The 24,511-nt window shown below is 40.9% G+C and overlaps 1 protein-coding gene across 1 annotated transcript in view; it reads right to left on the minus strand.

The window, feature by feature from the left end:
* MSRA (methionine sulfoxide reductase A) overlaps positions 1–5,495 on the minus strand; it is a 377,002-nt gene extending 371,507 nt beyond the window's left edge. The window contains exon 1 of the mRNA XM_052645046.1: positions 5,265–5,495. Coding sequence (XP_052501006.1) covers positions 5,265–5,400 — 136 coding nt within the window. The 5' untranslated portion in view covers positions 5,401–5,495. The remainder of the gene's footprint in view (positions 1–5,264) is intronic.
* Between the last annotated feature and the right edge of the window lie 19,016 nt (positions 5,496–24,511).

The raw sequence follows: 24,511 nt of genomic DNA on the forward strand, positions 1-24,511 counted from the left end.
GCATCCATTTCTAGAACAAAATAAAAATATCATTTGTATTTTTCTTCAAATCATGTTACCTTTATAAATTGACTTTAGGGACAACTGATACACATTTCCTGCTTAGTCTTTGAATTCAATAACCTGGTATGTTCTTTCATTTGTTCAAGTTTTCTTTTTGTGCTCCTCTGAGTGTTTTCTTCACAAAGACTGGACATATTTCTTGCCAAGTTTGTTCTCAAATTTTAATTTTTTTTGGTTGCTATTACCAAGGGGGTGTTTTTTTCCATTATATTTTCCAACAGGTTGTTTAGAGTAAAGCTATTGGTTTCCGTCTAATAAGTATATAAATTGATACCTTATTAAACTCTCTTGGATTTTCCGGTTATATAATCTTATCATCTGCAAGTGGCATTAGTTTCACCTCTTTTTTCCAATCTGTACATCTCTAATTGCCTTATCTGACTGCATTGACTAACACCTACAACACAATGTGAATAATAAACAATCGTCCAAAGCAGGCCAAGTCATAACTTGATACAACATAGGCAGCCCTGGAAAAATTAAGCATCAAAGAAACTTGAAGGTTTGACTCTTACCTTGTTGCAGAGTAGTAATCTACCAGGCCACAGTTCATAAAAGGATGGAGATTTTTTAAGAACACAAAAAAGGTAAGATTAAAGCCAAGATGATGACCCTTAAGAACAAAAGAATTTAGTAACAGTGTACACCTGCCACTAGGCAAAGCAAGCATTAACCACCTCCACATTCTTCTTTGATTGGGACTTAAATGGAAATCTCTAATATCTCTTCACTAAGCATGATGTTGGCAGATATGTTTTATCACATTAAGAAGTAGCCATCTCTGAATGATACCAAGAATGGTTGTTAAATGTGGCCAAATAACTTCACAGCATCTAGGGAAACAGTTATATCATTTTTCTCCCTAGACCAACTAAATGATGAATCATGTTAATAAGGGCTTCCCAGGGGGCATGGTGGTAAAGAATCCACCTGCCAACGAAGGACAGGCAAGAAATATGGGTTCAATCCCTGGGTGGGGAATATCCCCTGGAGTAGGAAATGGTAAGCCACTCCAGGATTCTTGCCTGGAAAATTCCATGGACAGAGGAGCCTTGCAGGCTATAGTCCACAGGGTCACAAAGAGTCCAATATGACTGAGCCACGCACAACGAACTATATTAATAAATTTCCTAATACTGACAAATCCTTGCATTCTAAGACTAAATCCCATTGCTAGATTCTGCTTACTAATATTTATTTAGCAGTTTTGTATCTATATTCATAAGTGAGAGTGGTTTGTTTTCTTTTTAGTGCAGTATTTATCAGGTCTGGTTTCAATATTATACTTGTTTCATAAAAAGAATTTGACAATCCTTTCAGTTTAAATATACTGTTGGAATTATACCTGAACTATGTAGACGTCACCTGTAACACTGCCTGGACAGAATGCTTTGAGAGGAGGCGATCTCTGACAACTTTATTTCTTCTAGAAAAATCAATCTGTTAAGATCGTCTCTTTCTGGGGTCAGTTTAGGTCAGTTATATTTTCCTAAAAGTTATCTATTTCATCCAGGTTTTCAAATTTATTTTCAAAGAATTGAGTAAATAGTGTCTTATGATTCTTCAACTTTCCTATTTCTATTATTCCCTCTTTCAGTTCTTATTTCATGTATTTGTACTTTATTCCTTCTCTCCTTTATTAGATAGCTAACAGTCACAGTACAATTGTTTTTGCAAAGAGCCACCTTTGAACAGTTACTCACATGGTTCTGTTTTTCTGCTTATATTTATAGTTCTTAGAAGAGCAAACCTTTAGCCGGTGTTCTACACCTCTTCCTCTCCCCAAAGAGACATCCCAGTAATAAATACATCAAACACTACCTATGGACATACAGGCAAGAAAGCAAAGATTAAACAGAAGCTGCCAACATGCTCTTGGATGATATACCCAAATCCCAAACACCTGATCAAAAAATAGATTAGCTATATTTCCAATACGGCTGGAGAAAAGTGAGCCATATAAATAAAAAGCTGGGCTTTCACAATAATTAATTCACTAAAAATATTATCAGTTCCTCTTTTTCTGTCGATTGCTTTTCTATATTTAAATTTTTTATTGAAATATAGTTGAATTACAAAGTTGTATAAGTTTCAGATGTATAGCAAAGTGATTCAGATATATATATTCAAATATAGATACATTCTTTCCCTGATTCTTTTCCATTATAGGCAGCTATTATAAGCTATTTAGAATAGTTTCCTGTGCTATACCTTAGATCCTTGTTGGTTACCTATCTTACTTACAGTAGTGTGTATATTTTAATCCTAAACTCCTAACTTATCCCTCCCCTGAGGATCAGTTCTAACTATAATAAACTTAGATTTTAATAACACAGGAGGCACTCTGAGGTTTTAATTATAAGCTTTCTGCCTCCTGCCTATCTCTAGCAATTGACTGAACACCAATTCAGTCCAGCAAGCATGAATTCCCCTTTTCCCCCAGTCCCAAAGTTCTCTGAATACTGCTCTGTAGCCAGGTACTGAAACAAAGAGATCACCACTACATAAAAAGACCAGCAAGTTCCTGTGCACCCTGCCAGTCAGTGGTGTCCAGAGCCTACCACCGATCTAAACAGAGTGTGCTTCAAATGAGGCAGTCTAGGCCAGGTTTAGTTCTAACCAGCCACCCAAAGTAGGCCTATTCATGTTTTGATCCACTTTAGGTAGCCTGGGAGAAATTAAAGAAGTCTGAAGGATTGAATCTCACCTTCTTGCAAAGTAGAAATCTATTACTAGGCTGTAGTTTATGAAAGGGTGAACATTTCTGGAAGAATACCCAAAAAAGGTAGGGTTAAAGCTAAGATGATAACCCTTCACCCCAAACGTATTTGGTAATAGTGCACACCTGATACTAGGCTGAGCCAAATCACTGAGCCAAAGACACTAAACAGATAGGTTTTGTCTTCTAAAATCAAAAGCTGATGCTTTTGCCACAGAATTTTTCAGAGAGTAGGGGCAAGAACAACAACAGATATAGACAGAGGTAATATAGAGAGGTGAAGAGCTGTTAAACAGATTGGAGGTTAGGGCAGAGATGAATTTAACTTCCAAAGCAATAATCCTAAGTCTGTAAGCTTCAATCTTAAGCCACTGAAAACACACCTGAGAAGTAACACTACCCATTTCTGAGCCCAATCAGAACCTTTGACAACCTGTCAAGGCAGCAGTCCCAGGGTAGAGACAGGAAAGCCACTAAAATTTAAGTATGGGGCGGGGGATGGTCACAGTAGCTGAACACAAAGGACATGCATTATAGGCTTAGCCCTACACCAAAAAAAAAAAAAAAAATGGTTTATTGGTCCAGCAATAGCAATGTATGCATGGCTATATAAAAAGGAAGAAGAGTCAGGCCTTGAGGTTTTGCAGTCAGAATTAGTAGATGGATAGAGAAATGTCACGCTAGTTATCTTTTACCAAAAGTGTCATCTATATACTAAACAACTGATTGGGAAGACTTCGGTTAAGATAAAGGAGAACTAAATTCAGGACAATTTTAATCTTCAACCAGTTTGGGGATCTGATCCGGCTTGTTTTTTGACGCCTGGGAGGACATACCAAAGACACTAGTGTATAAAAATGAAGCTTCATACAAGTTGGGGAAGTTCAGCATTGAGAAGCATTGCCTTTAAATATCCATTTATGAATCCTAGTTTGTTAAAGGAGAATTCACGTTCAAGATAAATAAAGTTTAGATAATAGGGTTACACAGTTTAGAAATAATCTGGAATAATCTGGATTTTTTTTTTTAACTCATTCTCTGAATTTTAGTCTAAAATAAGCTTTTTAAGGCCCTTGATGAGTTGGGAATGAAGTGATGGGGGACATAGGATATAAAGCTGCTTATGTAGGTGAATGAGAAACAGGTCACACAGCGTCAGTTCCCAAAGTACCTCAAACGCAAAGACCTCTACCTTGTCCATTCTCATAATGAGTAGGGTGTATGATACACAGAACGATCTTCTATGTATACTCAACAAATCTTTAAGGAAAAGAAAAATGGAAGAATCCCTAAGAAATTGTAAAAGTATAATTTATCTTGGCATCGAACCATATGGGAAAGATTTATCACCATTTAACCCTCCAACAGCTCTAAGGCAGCGGTTTTCAAATACTGAGTGTATTAGTATCGCTGGAAGGGCTTGTTTAAAAGATAAAACTTTGAGAAGCAATGCACCAAGGTAATCCTTCCCAAAGCATGATCCTCACGTTGGTGGCAGGAGGAAAAGGGGACAACAGAGGACGAGATGGCTGTATGGCATCACTGATTCAAGGAACTAGGAGTCTGAGCAAGCTCCAGGATATGGTGAAGGACAAGGAAGCCCGGCATACTGCACTTCATGCGGTCGCAAACAGTCAGATACGACTGAGTGACTCAACCAGTTGGTGGACTTGCGCTGTCTGCGGCCTTCTACAGTGCTGAGAAATGTATAGAGTGAAGCTTTCAAAACTTTTAGAGCAGTTTCCAGAACTTCGTATCTCTTCCTTCATTTTATTCACTTTATTTTGTTTTCCTAACATCTCACTGTTATTACATTTTATGTATTCTATTACAGTCGCGCCAAAAGTATAGGTATGCGATTGGGAAATTATTTTTAAGTTTGGCAAGTACAGCTCTTCTGCATGACTGATACACAAGTGCAGAATCGGGAGCACGGGGCCAGGGTAAGCTCCTGCCAAGTCAGGGAAATAGGGCAGTTCTGGAGCATAAGGGCAGCGTGAGGCTAACTCCTGCAACCAGAACATTGGCGTGAGAAACAATTTCAAAACCTCAGTATATACAGCGTTCTGTATCATTCCATGGCTCCCGTGACAACACAAACCGGCACCACCACTGCAAGTGGCCCGAATCCCAGCCGCCGAAGCAGAAAAGAAAGAAAGTGGATGCAGACCCGTGAGAAAGGGCGGAAATCAGGTCAGCGATTTTCCCGCCCGAAGTTTGAAGCCGCCGAGGGGTATTTACAGTCTAGGTGGGCCGTATCAACGTACTAGATCCCTTCGGTGTGTTTTCCGTTGTTCTAGTGGATGAAAACCTAAACAAAGAAAGAGGATCGATCCCTCGTCCCCGCCACTGCCAGCGCCCTCCGCGCCTGCGCAGACCCCCAGCTGCCGGCCCTGCCGAGGCCGGCCCCCCTTCCGGCGGCCGGAGGATGCGCGTGCGCAGAGGCGAGGACCGCGCCCGCGGTGCGTGGTCGCGTCCTTACCCGCTACGACGATGGGCTCCTTCCGGCCCGGCAAGGCCTCCTGGGGGCTGACGATCTTGGAGGCGGAGTCACCCATTCTCGGGATGGGGAAGAGGCTGTGAAAGAGCTGGCGGGCCGTCCTGGTGGCCGAGAGCATGGACGGGCCGCTGGCCAAGGGGCCGCCGGGCGGTCGGGAGCGGAGGCGCCGCTGCGGAGTGTGCGGCTGGCGCGGCGCGGCGGGAGCTGCGTGCACTGGCCGCGCGGCCGGCGGGCGGGTCAGCGACGACACGTGCGCCGCGGGTTGTGCCGCTGCCGCCGCCCCGGAACCGAGGTTATTACTTCAGCCTCGGGCCGGGATGGCCAAGACAGAGGGCGTGTTCTCGGCCTGAGCAGGGCCTGTGCAGGGAGGCACCTGCGAGTTCTTGCTCCCCTTCTGTATAAAGTTCCCGGGCGGAGAACGAGTGGCCTAATGGCAGTGCAGTACGAAGTACGTGAAGCGGAAGAGGCCAAAATAATAATAAAATAATCCGCTGCTTTGACTTTTAAAGTCACTACGGTTTTCACAGCCTCCTTACCAATTGCTGGGTATGCCCAAAAAGCTGTACGACGACCTGACTTTCAAACTAGCATCTATGTCTGTTTCCCCTGGAGCCAATGGATGGTAAATAATCCAAGAGATGGATTATTTATCGAAAGTGAAAACTAACCACAATTTTCAAAAAGAATAGGGAAGATAATTTAATGTTCTATATATATATACATATATCCACAGACATATAAATAATATATTATCATAATAATGTATTCCCCCGATTTTACAAGGGGGAAGAAAAGAGTAAGATACTAATACTTCGTTAACGCAGTTCAGGTGAATTTAAGGGTGCTATTGGATCATTCTTGCCTTTCAAATCATGGGGCATAACATTTGTTCTGTGACAAATTTTCGAACCAAAAAATAAGGTGGGTGGAGGCAGATGGGTGACTTGGGAGTTCCATATGTGAAATTTTGGTTTTCCGCAAATGTTATGCCAAAATGGGCAGATAGGCTCATGAAGAAAGGAACTTCAGATTAGCACCCACAGAAATGAGAAGGCTTTGACCCAACCTTCCACATAGGCTCAATTTCCTTGTTTTCTTCATGTGGTCTGTAACATGAGGATAGGAGGATTAGCGCTCCTGTGTTGTATGTAGGATATGGCCTGACAGGAAATATTAAAATTTAAACTGTTTATTTTGTAATACGGATTCTGTCTGGGCAGTATGCCCCGGTTTTACTTCTTATTTATTTGGTTTTGCTATGAGATTACAGGAAGTAGTTTCTGTAGGCCTTTCCTGAAAACTCTCCAAGGTGTCCATTCTAGGTGGTAAGATCGTTCTTCTGTCAAAGGAAATAGTCTGTTTTCTTTTTCATTTCTGCATTTTGATACATCCTGATTTGCTTTTTCTGTTTTTTGTAGTTGATTGTATAAAATTAAGAACTGAAGAATTTTTCATGTCAAGGAGAAGTACTTAACATTGTGTTAAGCAAGAAAGCACAACAAAGCTACAGTGTGTCTATGTGTAGTATGTAGTATCAGTTCAGTCCAGTCACTCAGTCGTGTCCGACTCTTTGCCACCCCATGAATCGCAGCACGCCAGGCCTCCCTGTCCATCACCAACTCCCGGAGTTCACTCAGACTCACGTCCATCGAGTTGGTGATGCCATCCAGCCATCTCATCCTCTGTCGCCCCCTTCTCCTGCCTCCAATCCCTCCCACCATCAGAGTCTTTTCCAATGAGTCAACTCTTCGCATGAGGTGGCCAAAGTACTGGAGTTTCAGCTTTAGCATCAGTCCTTCCAATAAACACCCAGGACTGATCTCCTTTAGAATGGACTGGTTGGATCTCCTTGCAGTCCAAGGGACTCTCAAGAGTCTTCTCCAACACCACAGTTCAAACGCATCAATTCTTCAACATTCTAATAAATGCATACACCTCTCCTTAGGCACCCACTGAAGAAAGGCTAGAAAAAATTAAAACGATGTTTGTGGCTGTGTTGTTGATCATGGTAATGGCTGACTAGTTTTCTCTTGCTTTAAACTTCTGGTTTGAAATAGTTACATTTTTACAGTGTTCTCAGATGTTCCAATAGCTGTGTTACTTTTATTATTATTTTAAAAAATAAACCTTTTAAAAGAGAAAAATACCTTATTTCATAAAACAAGAGTTTCTTACCTCATTTACCAGAATAGATGAGAGAAAAGTTGAATTGAGATTGGTTTGTTGAATGACTGTTGTTGCCTTCAATGATGCCATTTTCATCATTAGAGTTTCCTTTTCTTCAAACTGCTCCTAATCCCTTCTGAGCTTCTCCACACCGAGAGTCTCTTTTTGTCCATATTCCCCATTGGGCACACACTGCTTTGATGTGTTATTTTTGTGATTATGCTCTGCTTTTCCAACGAATTCTAACAATGTACGTTCTTTAGGATTCAGTCTAACCATCTTCTTTGGTACAATAAAGAGCCAAAATACAGCAGTGTAGATAAAATAAGAAGTTTATTTCTTATATTATGTAACGATCCAGAAATAGGTAGCTCAGCACTGAGCCCGACCATGTCTGTTCTTTAAAAAGTTTGAAAGCCATGTTCTAAAAAGACTATAAATTCTCTGAAGGCCCTTACTTTCAGCAGGTCATGCACTCCAGGGCATGTGCACAGGGGGAGCCGTGACTAAGGGCAGGGCCAAAGCTGTGGACCAGAGGACAGCCTCACAGGTTCTTGCACCATCAGGTTGAGTGTGCAGAAAGCAGAAGAGCGTGGCCAGATCTCCCAAGGTGCATGGGGATGTGGAAGGACTGAGAGAACCCATGACCCAGACAAAGCCTGGAGTTAGAATAAGGAGCCCCCAGTGCTGAGACCATGTGACCAGATGGAACTGCAAAGCCCTCACTCATCTGGAGCAGGATCCTGCCTGATGCCCAAAGGACATCCAGGAACAACTGTGTCTCAGCCTGGCAGGAGCCAGGGAAGATCCCTTGGAGTTCATCTTCCACACCTGTGACAGCTCTAAGCATGTGCGTTGATGTGGCATGGACTCCTGGTCACAGGGACTCCATGCCCTAGGGCTGAAAAAAGAGCTGTCACAGGTGTGGAAGATGAACTCAAGGACAAATGGTGCAAAGTGAAAGAAAGTGAAAGTCACTCAGTCGTGTCTGACTCTTTGGGATCCCATGAACTATACAATCCATGGAATTCTCCAGGCCAGAATACTAGCCTTTCCTTCTCCAAGGGATCTTCCAAACCCAGGTCTCCCCCATCACGGGGGCTTCTTTACCAGCTGAGTCACAAGGAAAGCCCAAGATTACTGGAGTGGGTAGCCTATCCCTTCTCCAGTGGATCTTCCCGACCCAGGAATCAAAACCGGGGTCTCCTGCAGTGCAGGCAGATTCTTTACCAACTGAGCTAAATGATGCAAAGGGTGAGCTTTGTCCCCTCCAAGAGGCATTTCAACTGTGCCCCTGTTCTTTATTAAACCATGAATAACTGCAGGGGGCATCCTGGTGGACTCAAACTGATATAAGGCTTTTTTTGGTCTTTTTAGAGAAATCCACTTCAGCAGGCAAGAGACACCCTTATAAGTGAATAAACAGAAAGCTTACTATACTTGATGTTTGCATACTTAAAACCCCGTGCCTTATTTATGGTCTGTTTGTAGAAGATTCAGAGCTATCTTAAGCATGTTAATTCATTGCTTAGATTATTTTACTGTGTTTTAAGAGGAGAAAATCACAATAATAATACAGTTATTTGAAGTTTCTCTTGCCTGGGTTTCAGTTTCCTGAAGTCAATCTCAGTCTGAAAATATTTAATGGAAAATTCCAGAAACAAATAATATATAAGTTTTCATTTTCGTGCCGTACTGAGCAGCGGGATGAACTCTTGCTGTCCCTCTCCATCTCCCCTGCACCAGAGCGCCCCACATGAATCATCATTTTGTTCCGCATATCCCATCCGTTAGTAGCTTACTCCACTATCAGATCAACTTTCAGCTGTCTCAGTGCTTGAGTTCAAGTAAACCTTATTTTACTTAATAATGGCCCCAAAGGGCAAGCTTGGTGAAACTGACAGTTGGGATTGCCACAGAGCAGCCATAGAGCACTTCCTTTAATCGAGACTTCCGATCCAGCGGTTGAGACCTCGCCTTCCGGTGCAGGGTGTACGGATTCGGTCCCTGGTCAGGGAGCTGAGATCCACCTGCCTCGGAACCAAAAAGCCAAAACATAAAACAGAAACAGTATTGTAATAAATTCGATAATGACTTTAAAAAATGGTCCACAAAAAAAAAAAACTTTGAAAGATAAGATAGAGAAAAAAAATCATAGGCTGAGATTGTGAAGATCTTCGGTAAGAACAAATCTATCTGTGAAACTGTGAAGAAGGAAAGAGAAATTCGTGCTAGTTTTGCTGTCACACCTCAGGCCAAAAAAGTTAACAGCCACAGTGAGTGATAAGTGGGTAGTTGAGATGGAAAAGACATTAAATCTGTATAATATTTTGAGAACAAAAGCTCCACCATATTCACATAAATTGTATTACAGTGCATTGTTTTAATCGTTCTATTTTATCATCAGTTATTGTTGTTCATCTCTTTCTATGCCTAATCTATAACTTAAGCTTGATCATAGAATGTATGTACAGAAAAAAGCACAGCATAGATAGGGTTCCATGCTTGCCGTGTTTCAGGCATCTACTGGGTAGCTTGGGCAATATCCTCAAAGATATAGAGGAATGACTCTAGTTACTGGTTGTTAAGCACCTCTTAGCAATGGCACCCCACTCCAGTACCCTCGCCTGGAGAATCCCATGGACAGAGGAGCCTGGTAGGCTGCAGTCCCTGGGGTCGCTATGAGTTGGACAGGACTGAGCGACTTCAACTTTCACTTTTCACTTTCCTGCATTGGAGAAGGAAATGGCAACCCACTCCAGTGTTCTTGCCTGGAGAATCCCAGGGACGGGGGAGCCTGGTGGGCTGCCGTCTAAGGGGTCGCACAAAGTGGTACATGACTGAAGCAACGCAGCAGCAGCAGCAGCAGCAGCCACCCTGTCGTGGGCTTCCCAGGCCGCACTAGTGATAAAGAACCCTCCCACCAACGTGGGAGACATAAGAGACATAGGTTTTATACCTGGGTTGGGAAAATCTCCTGGAGGAGGGCACGGCGACCCACTCCGGTATTCTTGCCTGGAGAATTCCATTAACAGAGAAGCCTGGCGGGCTACGGCTCATAGGATCGCAAAGAATCGGACGCAACTGAAGTGACTGAGCACACACACACACACACAGGGGAATCTTAAACTTTTGAGAGGGGGGCAGGGCTCAGCAGACAGCACAGGAACAAGCTGACTGCTTGCAAACCAGGAAACATCAAAGATGCTCTCAGAGAATAAGCCGGGAGACCTTCAGGTGTCTAACTCACACTTCCCCAACCCATGGTGGCCTTTGGAAGGGACCAATAAGAGATGACCTTGAGCTCTTTCCCTGGCAAAGTCCCAGGTGATTTGTGTGCTCACCTCCACTGTCACCAGAGTCCCCCCCCCCCCCCCCCAGCCACAACAGATGCCACTCTCATGCTGCCGCCATCAGAGCATCTGACACTGCCAACCCTATGTGGCTGCCACTCCCTAGGGTTCAGGGGCCACCTTGTTTTAATTAGAGAATTCCTTGGGATTGCAAAGAGTCGGAGACACCTGCGCAACTTCCATTTCCACTTTCACTTCACTGCCACCTTGGAAGGCAGGACAGCCTGTGACAATCCTTTCTCAGTCTCCTTGGGGTACACCCCCAAGCCAGGTTAGTTTCCCTAAGGAATGATCTCATATCATATGAACCATTGCTTCGTAGCTCCTATCAGAAAAATAACTGGGGATAATAAGAGTAGCACCTAACTCAGATTCTTTTATTTCGGTTTTGTTTTTTTTCTTGGTGATGGTTATGTAAGTCAATACAAGAAAAGTGCCTGAAATCATGTCTGACACATAGGAAGCCCTCAGTAAATATTAGCTATAGTTATTTTCAACATTTATTTGTGTGATTGGTGGAAATCTATCTCATCCACTAGACCATGAACTCTAGGAACAGATGTTATGTATGTCCTTTTTTTTTTCCATTTTATCCCAACTGCCTACTCAGTGTCAAGATCACAGTATGAATTCAGCCAATATTGGTCAAATGAATGCATGAATCAATCACAGCATCTCTGGAACCAACTGGACAAATTGTTCCAAAAGTTCCTTCTCTCCACTTCTCCTCAGTGTCTGATGGGTCCTGATGCAAGTAGGACTGACTTATCTCTTACTTTACATCTGAGTGCTCTCTAGTCAGGATATAAGTTAAGCTCCATACACACACAGACAGATGCACATTAGAGTCCCCCAAAGGACGCAAGTAAGAGTTTCCTTTGTTCTAACAGCTTTATCAAGATGAGTAATTGATATCCAAAAGCTGCATGTGTTTAACAGATTAATTTGGTTGGTTTGGACACAGGCAAACACCTCTGAAACCAGCACCGCAGTCATGGTGACAGATATTTCCAGCATCTCCAAAATTCTCTTGTCCCCTTTTGTTTTGTTTTGATTTGGTTTCGTGTGGTAAGATCACTTAACGGGAGAACTACCCTCTTAATAAATCTTTAAATGCACAATACAGTATTTTTCACTACAGGCATTATGTTGTACAGCAGACTTCTAGAACTAATTACTATTTTGTAACTGAAAGTTTACACCTATTGAACAACATCTCACTTCCCCCACCTCTCAACCTCTGGAACCACCATTCTGTTCTTTGTTTCTATGAGTTTGACTATTTTAGGTACCTCTTATAAGTGGAATCGGGCAGTATTTGTCCTGCTATGACTGACTTACTTAACTTAGCATAATGACCTCCCGGCTCATCCATGTTATAGCAAATGAAAGGATTTCTCTTTTCAAAGGCTGGACAATATTTCATTGTGTGTATATGCCCTATTTCCACCCATTGATGGACACTTTGGTTGTTTCCATGTTCTCGCTGTTATAAATAGCCAGAAGATCTCTTTAGGATGTTTTATAAGACAATTTTTAAAGAGCATATTTAGGTTTACAGCAAAATTAAGAGAGAGGTACAGAGATTTCCCACTAACCCTCTGTTTCCTCACAAGCACAGACTACTGCCGCAATGATCAACCTCACTCTCTAGAATGGTATATTTCTTTACCAGAGATTTTTACATCAGCGCATCATAATGGCACAAACTCCACAGTTTACCTTAGGGTTCACTGTTTGTGTTGTACATTCTGTGGATTTGGACAAACGTAGAATGACACAGCCTGGAGGAGGGCATAGCAACCCACTCCAGTATCCTTGCCTGGAGAATTCCATGGACAAAGGAGCCTGGCAGGCTACCGTCCATGGGGTCACACAGAGTCGGACACGATTGAAGAGACTTGGCACAGATGCATAATGACATGTATCTATGACTATAATACCATACATATAACATCATGCAATATAGGGTATTTTCACTGTCCTAAAAATCCTCTGTGCTCTGCCTATTTACTTCCCCTACCTGGACTCTCCAGAAAGTTTATTAAGAATATTGTAGTTTTTAAGGTTAACTTAATACATGTCCCACAAACAGACTGTACCTTCTGTTTTTTACCCTGTGCCTCCCAGTAGGTTCTCATTAGTTGTCTATTTTATACATAGTCTCAATTGTGTGTGTATGCCATTCCCAACCTCCCAACTCATCCCACCCCGCTTTCCCCTCCTTGCCGTCTGTATGTTTGTTCTCTACGTCTGTGTCTCTATTCCTCCTTTGCGAATAGGTTCATCAGTACCGCTTTTCTAGATTCCACATATATGCACAATATGTTAGTTTTTCTCTTTCTGTCTGACTTTACTCTGTGTGACCGTCTCCAGGTCCGCTTATACAAGGTACCCAGAACAGTCAAATTCACAGGGTCAGAAAGTACGTTGGTAGATGCAAGGGCTGGAGTGGGGAGTGGGCAGGCAGACTGAGGACTTAGCGTTCAATGAGGACAGTTTCAGTTTAGGAAGGTGAAAATTGTGGGTGATAGAGGATGGTGAGAGTTGCGCAACTATGTGGATGTACCTACTGCCACTGAACTCTACAGTTGCTGCTGCTACTGCTAAGTCACTTCAGTCGTGTCCGATTCTGTGCGACCCCGTGGACTGCAGCCTGCCAGGCTCCTCCGTCCATGGGATTTTCCAGGCAAGAGTACTGGAGTGGGTATATTCTTTAATATGTGACTTTTACCACAATAAAAATATTTTTAAAAAAGAATGCTGTAATTTGTCAACATTATTTTTTTTGCTGTAAGTGCTTGCTGAGATTATATAACAATTAAACAAGATAATCCAAGTGAATTCTTAATATAGTCCCTGGTGGCTCAGACAGTAAAGTGTCTGCCTGCAATGCGGGAGACCCAGGTTCAATCCCTGGGTCGGGAAGATCTCCTAGAGAAGGAAATGGCAACCCACTCCAGTATTCTTGCCTGGAGAATCCCATGGACGGAGGAGCCTGGTAGGCTACAGTCCACGGGGTCACAAAGAGTCGGACACGACTGAGCGACTTCGCTTTCACTTTCACTAATGCCTAATAGCTATTGTTATTATTATTTTGTCTTTATTATGGGAAATGATGAGCCCAGAGGCCTGGACCACCTTTGCAGAGACAATAAACATTTAAAGATTAAATGAATAAATGGCAAAGCGAATGAGTACACAAAAGGAGTGAGTGCTGACTTATAATACTCATTTTGGATTAACTAGTTCTGTGGTCTTTCACTAGTTAGATAATGTCTCCTAGTTTTTGTCATTGTAAAGTTGAAGCAAGAGGAGAGAGAAGTCACAACTTCTCCAAATGCACTGAGTCACCAACTTTTTAACTGGAGAGAGCATTTGGCAGAACCCTCCCCTGGTGGATAGTTCATCAGGTTCGCCCAGAGTGCGAAGGTGACACTGTCCAGTTGTTCAGGCTTGAAAAACAAGGCTGTCTGGTTCTTAGTCCAGAAAACACCTCTAGCCACACAGAAAGTCTCAGTAACTATGTGCTGAATAAATAGTGAACAATCCAGTGTTATCTAATTTAAAGCTGATGTAGATAGGCTTTTAAAAGCTTAATTATCAAACAACTTGTTTATTTGACTATTGGTTATCAACAATAATTCTTAAACTTTGGGTCTTCTTTGGGTCTTCTTCAACTGCAGAGAAAAAAAGTGAGATTTCCCTCAGCATCCAGTTACATATATGTCATATTTAAAATCAGAGGGAAAAAGAAAAAAAATAAAATACAATCATACCTCATTTGGGGCTTCCCTGGCGGCTCACATGGTAAAGAATCCACCTGCGAAGTGGGAGACCTGAGTTCAATCCCTGGGTCAGGAAGATCTCCTGGAGAAGGAAATGGCAACCCATTCCAGCATTCTTGCCTGGAGAATTCCGTGGACAGAGGAGCCTGGCGGCTATAGTCCATGGGCTCGCACAGAGTTGGACATGACTGAGCAGCTAACTTTCACTTTCACCTCATTTTACCGTGTTCCACTTTATTGTATTTAGCAGATAAGGCATTTTTTTACAAATTGAAGGTTTGTGACAATCCTGCGTCCAACAGCATTTGCTCCACCTAGTATCTCTGTGTCCCAACTTGGTGACTCTCGCAGCACTTGAAAATGTTTCATTGTTATTATGTTGCTTCTGGTGATCTGTGTATCAGTGATCTTCCTTGTAATTGTTTTGGGGCACCACAAACCACACCCATATAAGAAGGCAACTTAATTATTGAAAGGATGACAAAAAATTTAGAATATGACATAAATTCAGTTGATAAGCAGGGTTTGAGAGGACTGGCTCCAGTTTTGAAGGAAGTTCCACTGTAGGTAAAATGCTATCAGCACTGTGTGCTACAGAGAAATCATTCATGAAAGAGTCAATGGATATGGCAGACTTCTCATTGTCTCATTTTAAGAAGTTGCCACAGCCACCCAGCCTTCAGCAATCACCACCCTGATAAGTCAGCAGTCTTCAACATCCAGACAACACCCTCCACCAGCAAAAAGCTATCTATTCACTAAAGGCTCAGATAATGTTTAGCAGTTTTTACCAATATTTTTAATTAAGATACGAACATCGCTTTTTTTAGACGTAACACTGTTGCACATTCAGTAGACTGCAGTATTGCGTAAATATAACTGTTATATGCACTGGGAATCCGAAAAATTCATGGGATTCATTTTAGTGCAATCTGTGCTTTATTGGGTGGTCTGGAACCCCACCCACAATGTCTCTGAGGTGATCCTGTAACCCAAATGCAGACAGTGGTTTTCTCTCTATAATGGGACTGTGGTTAATTTTTATTTTTTTCTTATACTTTTCTATTTTTGAATTTTCTGCAGTATACATGTATCACTTTTGTAATCAGAACATAGTTTATTTCAACAAAACATGATTACTGCAAAGATGAATTATAGATTAGTTAAAAGTAAACTGTCTTCACCAGTTCAATTTTTCTTTTAACTTCAAATACTGGACTACCTCATTAAGTTAGAGTTTTATCTCCTTAGGTTTATTCATAACCTGAATAGGAGGATAAAACTGCTTTATCAGCAAAAGAAAATATTCTTTCTGCACCTTCAGAAGAAATCAGTGCTTTCAACAGTTAATTGTCCAATTTTAGGTTATGTTTGAAAAGGGAATGGTTCCCTATTTATTGGTCTTCTTTTATTCAATTCTCATTAGCAAATAAATATTGAAAAATTGCTAACCAATAATTATAAGATGCGTGTGCCCTCAGAAATATTTGCTGAATTCCTTTATACCTACTTCAAATTTGTCCAGTAGTTTAATGATCTGATATTGAGTATTTCTGAAGAGGCTTTTTAATGCATGTTTTAAAAAGCAAGCATTTAAAATATTTTGAAGTACATTATTTATTTAAATATATTAACATATTTAAAAGTGGGCATTGAAGATTGACATAATTTTTAAATAACCTCAAAAGGTTAACTATCTCAATGTGAGTATAAATAGAAATTAAGATCTCTAATTCAAGACTATCTTTGAGTTCTGCATCCCTCATGGTGGCTACCCCTTAGTATATTTGACAAATAAATGAATGAAATTCTCTTTAACTAGGTTTATATGTCATTCTTTACACTCCAAAATTATAAATAAACATGTGCTTGTTCCAAAAACATCACACAGTACAGAACATCCAGAGATAAAGCAGCCACTTGAACATATTCTATCATTGGCATGCATCCTCTCAGATCTTTTTAAATATAGATTTATTTTTAAATTGCTTCATTAAAACATTTTAATCTGGCCTGAAATTTCAATTCTGGTTCTCATATACAAACACCATATAAAACACATTTTGAGTTAGAAATAATGTGGTCTTCTCAAGTTTTGCTTTGCTTTCTTTTGTTTCGTCTTTTACCTACTCTGCCTACAGATAAGATGCAAAAATTTTCTAGGTCACAATTAGTTTCCACCAGCATCCTTGAAACTATAACCAGCAGTAGTGCACACAAAGAGGGAAAAAGCATCCATTTTTACCTCCAGTCTCGGGTACATTTTCCATCTCGAGTGAGCTGTGTCTCATGTGCCATGTGCTTCAATCAGCCTCCCAGAAGGTCTAATTGGGACTTAGGCACTTAATTAATATTTGTGGGATTAAACTGAATTTCAGTAATTATTCTGTAATTTTTAAAGCATGTGGACATTGGGAGGAGGAGGCACACTTCGGTGTTTTTCACTTCAGAGCCTCTACACACCCATTCCTGCAATCAGGTGACACTGGTGAGCGGGGGGTTTATGAGTTATTTGGCGTTCACCACAGAGAGTATTTTGAACGCCTTCAATCATGCTTTATTTCTTGATCCTAGATTTCTCAGCTAACATCTCAATTGGAAATAAACTCATTTCCTTAAGCCATCTGGTGGCTTTCACTTGTAACTACAACATCGCCAAATGGCCAAAGGGCATTTACCTGCATCCCTCAACACAGGCCAGCTCTGTCATTTTTTTTTCTTAACGTCTCTTACGAGATGTTATGATGACATGATGTTATGATGACATGATACCTAAGTAATGTGTAGGTGTTAAAAACCCAAAAGAAGTAGTCGTGATTTTCACCTCAGGAACACATGCGTATCAAGGGCAACATGATGAAGGCTATGGGTGATGGAGTCAGAGAAATTATTTTATTTTATTACTTTCATGCATTGGAGAAGGAAATGGCAACCCACTCCAGTATTCTTGCCTAGAGAATTCCAGGGATGGGGGAGTCTGGTGGGCTGCCATCTCTGGGGTCGCACAGAGTCGGACACGACTGAAGTGACTTAGGAGCAGCATTACAGTTATATAATAAGATAAGGTTTATGAAGTATCCACCATGTGCCAGGCAGAGTGCACAGGTTAGAAAAACCAAGGCAGTTCCCATATTTTCAGGGAATAGGAACAAATTGATATGTGAACAGAGTCTAAGTGTTATTTAATATAATAGCCACGCTGAAGTGGAGACAGGAAGACCCTCACTGGTCTTGTTTATCTCCCACTGGACACCAGGAAATGGGCACTATTCACACCAAGACACCAGAAAATAATATTAAAGTTCCACCAAAATTTCACCGCCTCTTAGGAACCTTCTCGAACCTTACAACTCAGAAAGTGTTCCAATAACATTTTTTTGTTTAGAGGTAATGAGATAAAGCCTGACCAAAATATTGTGATATCCGCTTTGGAAGAGATGTGTTAAATACATTTCAAATGAATAAACACGTGTTCTTATATACACCTGATTATTTACAGATCACCCAGACGGTTGAATAGGAGGAAGTCAGCCTAGCTTTTTCTGCAGACTACTGCCTGAAAATGGCACTGGAGTCAAGTTGGGGGAGACCTGGAGGGAAGTGAAGATCTGGGTTCATGAAGATATTGTGGATACTTCTAAAAATAAATTTTCCACCAAGTGTAGTGTATGTCCAGCTGCATTAATACCCTATCTGTCTGCCTGTCAGCTCAGTCATGTCTGACTCTTTACACCCCCATGAACTACAGCCTGCCAGGCTCCTCTGTCCATGGGATTCTCCAGGCAAGAATACTGGAAGGGGTTGTCGATTCCTCCTCCAAGCGATCTCCCCAACCCAGGGATCGAGCCCATGTCTCTTATGTCTCCTGCATTGGCAGGCAGATTCTTTACCATACTGGAGGTCAAAGTGCTAAGTCACAGTCACACTTATCCACAGGAGGCTGTCACTGCTTATCTTCAGCCTTGTTTGGAGCATTAAACCCTGGACCCAACCAGCATGATGAAATGGAAAGTGAGGAGAGATGAGAGCGGCCAGTATGGAGCTATGGAAAATGCACCTCCATCTTTTTCTGGCCATCTCACACTGGGGGCAAATGGTAATCAAGGTCACTCTGAAGAAATATCAACACTATTCATTTACTGGAACTTTAAATTTAAAAGCTACCTAATTCTTTACAGCAGCCGGGGGGGTCGGTGTGGAATTATTTTCCTTCTATCAATAAATCAACTTTCCTCTCTCATCTTCCATCCTATCATATTTTAAAAGATATTCATTCCAGTTAATATGAAAATGAGTATCCAGAAATTATGAAGGATGCTTGTGGACACAGCTCTTGTGATTCACCAAGTCTGTCTGTTAATCTAGGTATCAACAACACACTTGGTTTTCAATCATTTAAATGCTCTCAGTATCCATCTGCTCTTGAAACCAATCAGAACATCCTCACATTATTTTATAAGAGATGTACTAATGGAAAGATACTAAGCCCTTTTATTAACAGCTCCCTGTCACTTTTAGGCAGTCAGTAAGATAATCTAAAGGAAGAGATGATGTCCACACAAGGATAGTATTGAAATGAATTTGAACCTTGTGGAACCTCATTTCCCTTATTGAAATGCTCAGAAGTAAAAGATACATATATACTTCACCACATTTCTGCTCTAATATTTATTATTGTCTTTATTAAACCCTACATGGTCAGATAAACAGAGAATAGTTTCCTCAATGAGATCAAGCACTGTTTATAAAATATTTTGAGTATTCCCTTGTTAGTATTCTTTTTCAAACTACTTTGGTCCTTCTCCCTATTCATTTTTGTTGATAGATTTTTAATAAGTTTGTCAGTTGCTCCCCCAAATTCTTTGGGGTTTTGATTGAAATCTTTTCATTTTTATGTCATAAACTGGAGAAAACAGACATCTTCAGTTTTCATATCCATGAAAGTGATAGATCTCTCCATTTCTTCCTTCTTTTTCTGCCTCAGTGAATCACAGCATTCTCCTTATGTGGGCCTACCTATTAAGTTTATTCCTTGTTATTTTGCACCAGTTTTGCTGCACTTAAAATGTGTCCAAAAGTGCAAGCTAGAGTGACACTTAAAGAACTGAAGTATTTCTAGTATGGTATTTTAAGAAATCACAGAAAACAGAGAAAAACGTAGGAGTTCATCTTTTTTTTTATGAAGAAATGGCTCGTTTTATAAATTATATTTTGGTTGCTTTATGGAAATACCTAGAAAATTACAGTGTGACTGCAGGAAGTGTGATTTTTGAAGAGCACACAATGTCAGATCAATCTGTTTTCTTTTTGATCAGGATACCTGACTTTTAGATAAGAGTGAAGAACTACACGTGAAGCACTTGGATTTCAGGAAGTGTTTGTTCTTAATGAATATGGTTCTGTCACAAAAGAATACTCTAGTGCTGACTCCTTTGTTGGAGAGTTTCTATGTGAGAAGGAGCTATCTGTTTAACTCTATGTTTATTTATTAAATTAAAAGGCAATAGCCATATGACAAACATACATTATTCTTATAGGACAACACAGATAACTTTTCCCAAAGTTTCTGTTGATCACAGTCACCTGGGGTGTTGGGGATGGGGGATAAATTGGAAGACTGAGACTAATATATACCCTCTACTGGGCTTCCCAGGTAGCTCAGTGGTAAAGAATCTACCTGCCAGTGCGGAAGACACAGGTTCAATCCCTGGGTCAGGAAAATCCCCTAACAAAGGAAATGGCAACCCACTCCAGTATTCTTCCTGGAAAATCTCATCCACAGAGGAGCCTGGCTGCTACAGTCCATGGGGTTGCAAAAGAGTCAGACACGACTTAGTAACTAAACAACAGCAACAAATACCTACTGCTATATAAAACAGATAACTAGTAAGGACCTCCCGTAGCACCGGGAATGCTCCTCAATACTCTGTGGCTTATATGGGAAAAGACAAGTGTGGATACATGTATATATATCACTGATTCACTTTGCTCTACCTCTGAAGTTAACACAACATTGTATATCAACTCTACTTCAATAAAAGCTAAAAACAAAATAAAATTGTATTGAATGAAATATTTTTAAAAAAGCAATGTAATTCTCTTGGTCTATTTGTTTAGAAAACATTCCTTTACTTAAATTCCCAGTGTACAGCTATTAATATTAGACTCCATAACAATTTCAGCTTGAGAACAAAGAGAAGCCCATAAATGTAAAACTCCATGATTCTGTGAATTCTACTATTCCTATCCCACCAGTTTATTTAGTGTTTTATTAAGTCATGGAAGCCCAAGTTCAAAGGAGACAGAGAGGGTGGGGGTTGACCACAGATGAGCATTAAGACCCTTACAGCATACTAATGCCTGCTCTAGATTCACAGGTTTGAAGAGATGACTATGGTAGAAAGCAGCAGGGACTGATAAAGGTACAGAGCAACTGGAAATCTCGAATGTTGTCACTGGGGTGCAAAGTGGTACGACTGCCCAAGACAGCAAGGCAGAACATTAAACCAAGCACACAGCCCTTCTGAGGGCCAAGGCCCATTGTTCCCACCCATGAAGTCACCCTGTATTTACCCAACAGAAATGAAAATGTGTACTCACACGAAGACATGTACATGAATGTATGTATCTCATTACTCATAGTAGCCCCCAGATTGGAAGCAACCCAAAATATCCACCAATTGATACGTGAATTACATATGCTATAAAATGAACTATTACTTAGAAATAAAAAGGAAATATTATATTAAATCATACAATGTGGTTGAATCTCAAAAAGTTTCTAATAAATAAAATAAATGAGACACAAAAACTAAAAACTGTATAATTCTAACCATGCAAAATTCTAGGAGAGATAAATTATTGTAACAGAAAGCAGACCGTGGTTGCCTTGGGCCAGGGATTGGGGAATGGGCTTGACTACAAAGCAGCAGGAGGAGCCATTTCTGGATGATGAAAATGCTCTATATTTCGAGGAACTATTGTTATGTGTATATTATACTCAAAGAACCTAGGAGGAAAAATTGAATAGCAACAGAAAGCTGAGTTTATATAGACTTAAGTATACATCACATTAATCCAAAAATTTTTTAAATATATAACTAGGAAAAAACCTAACTTAAGAGGTAAAAGACCTGTACTCAGAAAACTATAAGACACTGATGAAATAAGCTGAAAATGACACAAACAGATGGAAAGATACATAGTGTTCTTGGGTTGGAAGAATTAGCATTGTTAAAATGACCATACTACCCAAGGCAATTTACAGATTCAATGAAACCCTTACCAAAATACCAAGGGCATTTTTCACCTAACTGGAAAAAATAATTTTAAAATTATTTAGAAACACAACAGACTCCAAATAGCCAAAAGAGCCTTAAAAAAAAAAAAAAAAAAAGAGCTAGGGAAACCACGCTCCCTGACTTCTGACTATACTACAAAACTACAGTAATCAAAACAGTAGAGTACTGGTGCAAAAGCAGAAATACAGATCAGTGGAAGAGAACAGAGAGCCCAGAAATAAACCCATGTACTTATGGTCAATTAACCCATAACAAAGGAGGCAAGAATATAAAATAGAGAAAAAACAGTCTCTTCAATAAGTGGTCCTGGAAAATTAGACAGCTTTATATAAAAGGATGAAATTAAAACATTCTCTAAGACTATATATAAAATAAACTCAAAATGGGTTAAAGACCTAAATGCAAGAACAGAAACCATAAAACTCCTAGAGAAAAACATAATTGGAACACTCTTTGATGTAAATTATAGCAATATTTTTCTGGATCTGTCTCCTAAACCAAAGGAAATAAAAGCAAAAATAAGCACATGGGACCTAATTAAACTTAGAAGCTTTTGCATAGTGAAAGAAATTGACAAAACAAAAAGACAAGCTTAGGAATAGGAGAAAATAATTTGCAAATGACATGACTGGTAAGGGGTTAATATCTAACCTATATAAACAGTCCATACAACTCAACATCATAAAACAAACAACCTGATTAAAAAATAAGGAGAAGATAAGAGTAGACATTTTTTCCAAGGAAAACATCCAAATAACCACAGGCACACAAAAAGGTGCTTAACATTGTTAATCCCCAGAGAAATAAGATATCATCTCACACCGATCAGAATGACACAAATAACATGTTGGTGAGGATGTAGAGAAAAGGAACTCTTATACATTGTTGATGAGATGGTGCAACCAACTATGGAAACAGCCGTCGCCCAAAGAACTAAAAAGAGCACTACCATATGACCCAGTGATTCCATTCCTGGGTATATATTTGTAAAAAAACAAAAACACTACTTCAAAAAAATACATGCACCTCAATGTTCATAGCAGCATTATTTACAGTTGTCAATATGGAAGGATCTGTCAACAGATGAATAGATAAAGCGTTGGGGCATATATAAATACGTACACAAATAGTATAATGGAATACTACTCAGTTGTTAAAAAGAACACACTTTGGCTATTTGCAACAACGTGGATAGACCTGGAGGTATTATGCTCATAGAAATAACTCAGACGGAGAAAGAAAAATACTGTATGTTACCACTTATATGTGGAATTAAAAAAAAAAACAAACACAACAGACTAGTGAATATAACAAAAAAGAAGCAGACTCCTTGATATAAAAAACAAACCAGTGGCTACCAGTAGGGAGAGGCAAGGGGAGAGAGGTCATATAGGAGCAGAGGGTGATGTGAGACACAGGCCGCAGAGGTAAAGAGTGTTATTTTTTCCATTGGAGTATAATTGCTTTACAATGTGGCATTACTTTCTACCGTAGAACAAAGTCAATCAACCACGTTTACATACATCTTCTCCCTCCCAAAGAGGAAAGAGGGAAGCGGGGCACTGGAGGAGTGCTGACACACAGTCACACTTGTGGGTTCACCTTCACTCCCTGTTACAGGGTGAACTGTGGGCCCCAAAGGGTTTATTGGAGGTCCTAACCCCCAGAATCTCAGAATGTGACTGTCTTTGGAAATAGAGTTATTGCAGATGGGATTAGTTAAGATGAAGTCATGCTGGAGTAAGGTGGGCTCTTGATCTAATAGGACTAGTGTTCTAATAGGAAGATGGTGTGACGACCCAAGGGAGAAAGCCATGGAATGATGGAGACAGGCTGGAGTGATGGAGCTCAAGCCAAAGAACACCAAGGATTGCTGCCCCCGCTGGAAGCTAAGAAGGGCCAAGAAGGATCACCCCAGAGTCTAAGAGGGATCATGGCCCTGCAGACACATTGCTTGGACTTTCAGCCTTTACAGTTGTGAGGGAATACAGTTCCGTGCTTTTAAGTCATCCAGCTTATAATTTGTCATGGCAGCTCTATGGAACTAGCCCACCCCACTAGACTGCAAGCTTCCGGAAGGCAGGTCATGCCTTGCTCACTTTTCCCCTTCAGGGTGTGTCTCATAGCAGGTGTGGCAGAGAAAGTAACGCACTCATTCTCCTTCTCAGATCCCCAAAGCTGAGGCCTTGCCCTGGGTTGGCTGAGCAGCTCCCCCTCTTTTGTCAATCTATTCATTTTTATTTTTGGCTGGGCTGGGTCTTTGCTGCTGCACACAGGCTTTCTTTAGTGGTGACAAATGGAGGCTACACCCGAGTTGTGGTGCATGGGCTGCTCATGGTGGTGGCTTCCCTTGTTGCAGGGTACGGCCTCTAGGGCTCAGGCTGCAGTAGCTGTGGCACACGGGCTTCGTTGTCCTGTGGCATGTGGGATCTTCCTGAACCAGGGATCGAACCCATGTCCCCTGCATCGGCAGGCAGATTCTTAAAACACTGGACCACCAGGGTAGTCCTGAGCAGCTCTTTTGACACTCATGTAGGAGGTGGCTCTGGGGATGGGGCTAACCCTCTGGAGGAATTAGGACCTTTTTCTCCCCATGTGAGTTCTTGAAGCACACTTGGGAG

The sequence above is a fragment of the Budorcas taxicolor genome, chromosome 8 (genome assembly GCF_023091745.1).
Source record: "Budorcas taxicolor isolate Tak-1 chromosome 8, Takin1.1, whole genome shotgun sequence".
NCBI lineage: Eukaryota > Metazoa > Chordata > Mammalia > Artiodactyla > Bovidae > Budorcas > Budorcas taxicolor.